This window comes from Rattus norvegicus, chromosome 4, assembly GCF_036323735.1.
Source record: "Rattus norvegicus strain BN/NHsdMcwi chromosome 4, GRCr8, whole genome shotgun sequence".
NCBI classification, from domain to species: domain Eukaryota; kingdom Metazoa; phylum Chordata; class Mammalia; order Rodentia; family Muridae; genus Rattus; species Rattus norvegicus.
The window spans coordinates 19947027-19953026 of record NC_086022.1 but is presented as its reverse complement, the minus strand read 5'-3'; the positions used below and the strand labels follow the sequence as shown (position 1 = coordinate 19953026).

Below are 6000 nucleotides of genomic sequence, written 5' to 3'. Positions count from 1 at the left end.
TTTGGGAATCTAAAGTGTTAATTTTTGGTTTTTTGAAACAATATTTTAAGACCCCTTTTCTATGTTGGTTACTTATATATGTATGCACAAGATATTCAGCACAGGAGGAGACTCCTATAACCTAAGCATAGACATACAAAATGTTAGAGAAAATTTAACGTCATTGTGGGGGTACGCCTATCACTTCCCTTAAAACATGTGGTAGAAGTCTACTGCAGCACTGTTAAGTGACCTTTAAGTATGGATGGGTGGGACTGAGTCATAATCCGGTTCTACTGGTTAGCAGTGCTTTATCTTGTGCAGTATACAATACCAGTGTTTTCATCTGAAAAGCAGGGAGGTGCTTCATTCTGCACCCCGCCCGGGAGATTAGATACACACTGTGACGCTATGGCCCGCCCCTGAGAGTTCTCATTGAATGTAGCCTCCAAGTGAGTTTTCGCGCTTCTCATCCGTCCGACGTGTAACAGTGTGGACTGGCAGAAGCTTTAGCTCTCTCCCCCACAGTTAGAGTCCCAGGGTAATCTGAGTCTTAGGTTGCTGCACATGCTGCACAGATTCCTTCCTGATTCCAGAAGAGGTTGCCATGATGCACATTCCTTTCTCCCCAGTAAATACTTTCGTTCCTCCGCTTGCATGTTACTTTTGGAATATCTTATCATTTTCGCTGTTAATGTGCATTTTGGTGAATTTTATTTTTGCCACAACTATAAGTATTGCATGTAAATATTATTAAATATTTTAAAGCAACCAACTTAAATAATGATTTTCTTTTTATTCTAAGCAATTTTAAATGGCAAACTTGCAGCCACATGAGACTTTAATCGGGGAACTTTTAGGTACTATATTAATACTGACTCATAATTTTTACAAATTCAAAATCTGTTAACATCAATACTGTCCTTGGTAATTATGCTAGTTGGAACTCATGCTGATGAGAAGTACTAGGTATTTGATATTTTTATGATCGTCTTTCAGAGACTATCTCACAAAACAGATTTCTTCAAGCCGGTGTTGGTGTTTTCTTACAAGTAGACTGTGATTTTTTAATTTTCTGGTCTGTAAATTTTAATGGATATTTCTAAAACAAAGCTCTGCCAGGTTGCCATTTACAAATACAAATGATGCATTGACAATTTTCTTTTATGATTTCCTTTTCTTCTCTGTCTTTATATGTTGGATTGGGACATGATCTGAATATTGTCAATTCCTCCTGATAACGGCTCCTTCCTGCATGCTGTTTGGGGCTGGTCATGCTATGCATTATCCATTGCATGTAAGAGAAACATTCCTATTTCCGTTTTTATTTTTCATTTGATTGTCTTGAGTCTGTTTTGCATTGATTTCATCAATTTCCATGTTTATAGTTCGTGAAACATTTGTTGTGCCTTTTTATTAAGGAAGTTACAAGTTTCATGGGCTTAACACAAGTTCTCATTATTGAACTTTATTTCCATCTTGCACCCACATTTCAGAGGGATATTTTCTTCTAGAGCGAAAGTTGTCCATCCAAACAATGGTGTATTGTGCTGAAAACCAAAACTTCCTTTCTATTGAAGATTCATAGATTCTGATGATACAGGTTCTTAAGCAGTGAATATTTCAAGCGTTTATTGGCTGCAGGGTCTGTGGGATGGAGTGCTTCCTGAGCTGTCCCGAGGTCCTTGACTTCTTCCCCAGCTCCATCATAAAAGATACAGGGAGAGGATTTCAAACATTGTTACTTAAAGAATCCTTATCCATCCAACACCATGAAGATCTAAAATTCTGATTTTTAAGAAAGAGGAAGATTCCCTGAAATAAGTCATCTGCATGATTACAAAATAAATTAGTCCCATGTATACTATACCATGTCATTCTTCATTTAAATGAGATATGCAGATTGGACAGATTTTTGTCTGCTACTTTTATGTTATGAAGCATGTCACTTTAACATGGTGTTTAAAACAGTGCCAGTAGAGATGTCTTTTGCAAGCTCATGGTAAAATTTCCATCACTTTTGCAAGCAACCATCAACTGCATTTAATTACTGATGTTTAATTATGGCCAGGTTTGGATGATTCATTTGTAAAATATTTTAATATCTACCTGTTAACATTTTGTTATTGCAAAATCTTTTATTTAAGTAGAATCTTTTATTGTCCTAAATGTTGGAACTCCAATATGACACGCTATACGATGTTTCAAGAATTATAAGGAAATGAGACATTTTGCCTATCCAGTAATCTAATGACCTCCTTTAATGTTTGAGAAATTAAAATCACACTGTATGAGGTACATGTAGCAGGCAAATAGTATCCCCTGAGATATAAATAAATACACTATCATATCCCACGGTGAGCTTCCTTACACACCACAAGAAAAGGCAGGGGGTGTTAAAGTGAGCGATGGTGTTTTGTGAACCCATGTGGTGCATTTCTAGTCACTTGCTGCCTTCAGTTGATAATTGATTGACAGCTGCCCATTGCACTCAAAGCTCATTGCCTAGCTCCCAAGGAGAGTAAGTCACTTTCCCAGAATTGTTTCATGCTGAATGTGCTTCACAAGCTACTCTGTTCACAGCAATTGTTTTCTAATCCCTTAACTGTTGTGTTCTGCGTAGAACCCCAAATCTCAGGAGCCGGTCACACTGGATTTTCTCGATGCTGAGTTAGAGAATGATATTAAAGTGGAGGTGAGTGTGTACGGTAGGCCTGAGCCAGAGAGACACATGACCTGAGCCTGCATTCCCCATCCCATCATCATTTCTGAACAATGAATTATATCCTCTCTTCTCTCTCACGCTGATATGTTCTTTGTCATTAAAATTGTGTATGTCCTGGACTGTCTTCTTCCAATAACTTCTATTGACAAAGAACAAATAGTTCAGGTTAGTTGTGGCCTTAATTGTTTTTCATGTTCTTGCTCATTCCAAAAGGAGGGTTATTTTAAGTGTACAAAACAACGATGATTTTAATAAAATTCATAGAGACTAACATGCTATGCTGTTGAAAGAGAAGTTGAAATGGTTCCAACCACCCAACTGCATGAAAGGCCATCTGAGAAAAACAGCTGCAGTGTTTGTCTGAAGGCACTTACCATCATGTTCCTGTTGTATTTCAACAAAGTCACATGTCACTTCCTCTGCCAGGGTGTTTGATGACAGTAAAGATAGCTATGTAATAGAAAAATAGTTTAAGTTCGCAGTTACTCTGCAGTATGGCACAGGGAGTGCTGTCATGTCTCAGGGGTTTCTTTAAAGCAGAGGCAATGACTATGAGATTGAGTCTGGAGTTGCAGTCCCTCTGGGCCACCATAATGACCGTACTCAGTCTCTTAGAGTCTGCTTCCCGCAACACAGTGACAGAGAGAAGTGACACATGAAGAGCTTAGGGAAGGAGTGTGCGCATAGTAGAGTTTGGTTATTTTTAAAGTCAACCTCTTAATTTTCACCTTCAAACTGAAAATATCTTAAGCAAATCAGATCCATCCTATATTTTGTAGATTTGTTTTGTCACGCCAAGTTTTTCCACTCACTGACATTTATTAACACCCAAATGTAATGTTCTAGAAATATTTTTTTAAAGGAAATTCTTAGTTTCCAGTGGACTGGAATGGTTTCCTGTGAATCTGACCTGGATTCCTATGAATCTGGTCTTTTAAGGAGTTGGAAAGTTGTAGGGAGAGGGCTCTATGTGATATGAAATCCTACTAGGTCTTTATGAATATCTATTATTATAAAGCTCTTCAGAACTGTTACAGATGACATAAAAGTAAATTGCAAGGGGCAAGTCAAATATAAGGGTCCTGTAACCACAGTACTCTGGAGACAGAGCTCTAAGGACTCTGCAAGGTTGAAATCAACCTGGGCTATGAGATGAATCCCAGGGCTACAACAGTGACCTGGTCTGCAGAACTAAGAAACAAGAACACCAAAATATAAAGGACAGTTCTGAATCCTTTGTCACCAAGAGTTGGTTATTTAGGTGAGGAAGAATTTGAAGTATTTCACAATACATGTTAATTCTGTGAATAGACATACATTTTATTTCTCAGTCACTGAAATCTCCTGTGCTAACAGGGCAACATGACTCCTTGTACTGCTAAAGTTCAAAACCTGCAGAGTGATGAACAAAAAGGTCCACTAAGTATATTTTTCTCATTGTACAATAGTGTAAAATAGTTACACTGAGACACCTTTAAAAATTCCAAATAATCCCATCTAGGAGTACAATCACTCTACCATTTTTATTAAATTTTACTAAAAATAAGGAAAAATCTTGATAATGAATAGTATTCAGTGTGTCGGTTTATTTCCTAGAATAAAGTAATTGATCCATTTTCTCTTAGATTCGAAATAAAATGATAGACGGAGAAAGTGGAGAAAAAACATTCAGAACTCTGGTCAAATCTCAAGATGAGGTAAGAATTCATTAAGGCTTGTTCTTAAATGGAAGTCCCCGTTAGGAACTGATATTAGTAATTTGACGTTCCTTTCAGCAATTATTTCTAAACAAGGATCCCTCTAGTGAACAAATTTTTTCCTTACATTAAAAAAACTATGTTCATATAAAGAGAACCTAAATTCTTATACTAGAGAGAAGGCTCGGCAATTTAAGAACACTTGCTGTTGAATTGTGAGATCCAGCCACCTTGTTGAAAGGCTCTGAGCTGCCTGTAACTCTGATTCCAAAAGCTCTCATGCACTCTTCCAACTTTACAGATACTTGTACACAGGAGCACATATATGCTCACACAGAAACATGTGCATACATATATACATACACACACACACACACTCACACAGCGACACACGCACACACACAAATACATGTAAAATGAAAATCTTTAAACACTATATTCCTAAAACTATATTTAGTGTAAATATGTTTCATTGTTATAAGAATTATCTCTCTTTAGGCCAGGGCTGTGGTAATATTTAACTTAAGTAATATTACATGATACATCGTATCATTTGTGTACATAGGTGTCTCAGCGATTGTATTATGTGTGCTCTATCTTGTTTTACTATTTATGCCATCTCTCTCCTTTATGATTTTCCTACACTTAAGTCTGAAGATAAGTCACATGATAGCACAACTACCCTCATTCACCAGTATATATAGTAAATTGATATTGACTACATGTCTGATTGTAAGAGATATTTGGATGTGTAGATCCTTTCTATCCATTATCAGCCATCTGTGAAATTGAAACAGACATTCACATATTTGAATGTTCAGAAATATATAGGGTTGAGGTATTTTTTTGACTGTAAGTTTAATTGCAACTTTTACATAAAACTTGCACTTTTTACTCAGAATCCTGTGTGTTTTAGTAACATCTTTTCTTCCTAATTTCTTGGCAACTTTTCCCCTAAAAAGAACATACTATCTAAATACTTTCGACAGAGCATTTCTTATTTTGATATAATTATGAGGGCCTATTACCAGAAGAGAAAAGGAGGTATTAAGATTTTCATTTTTATTGAAATATCAACACTAATTGCTTCTACTTCAGCCATGGTCTTTACCCTTTGCTTCCTGAAGCACGGACGGGAAGTATTTAACAGTTCTGCCAGCTCTTCCACACTGTGCCAAGGTCTCTGACCTTCACACTCCTCGGGCAGCTCGGAGCTTGTTTCCACACGGCTAATTTCCCTCTTTCAATCTAGTCTCAAGTCAGTCTTCGAGCAGTATTCACCTATGAGCCACATGTGCCTGTCTTAGAAATTTTAGGTTTTCCCTTAAGTGTGCCTTTGTAGACAGATACATTTGCTAGGCATCTGTTACAATATTGATCCTCTTGAAACCCTATTATCTACTTTGACTCAATGTAACTTCTTGATTTTAAATGTCAGGTTTATGAAAATATCAAAAAGTTGTCACATATAATGATTTTTTCATTATTCAATGTTTTTCATAATGGAATTTTTTCTCACATAATATACCCTGATTGTGGTTATCCCGCCCTCTTCTCTTCCCAGTTCCTCCCTGCTCCTATCCAGGTCCAACTTCTTTG

General features: G+C 36.9%; 1 protein-coding gene across 11 annotated transcripts in view; it reads left to right on the top strand.

The window, feature by feature from the left end:
• Cacna2d1 (calcium voltage-gated channel auxiliary subunit alpha2delta 1) overlaps positions 1-6000 on the top strand; it is a 427964-nt gene that overhangs the window by 377261 nt on the left and 44703 nt on the right. For 6 of the 11 annotated variants that reach the window (XM_063285606.1, XM_063285604.1, NM_012919.3 and 3 more), the window contains 2 exon segments: positions 2603-2674; positions 4330-4401. In XM_063285606.1, the coding sequence (XP_063141676.1) occupies positions 2603-2674; positions 4330-4401 (144 nt within the window). 11 annotated transcript variants of the gene reach the window in all.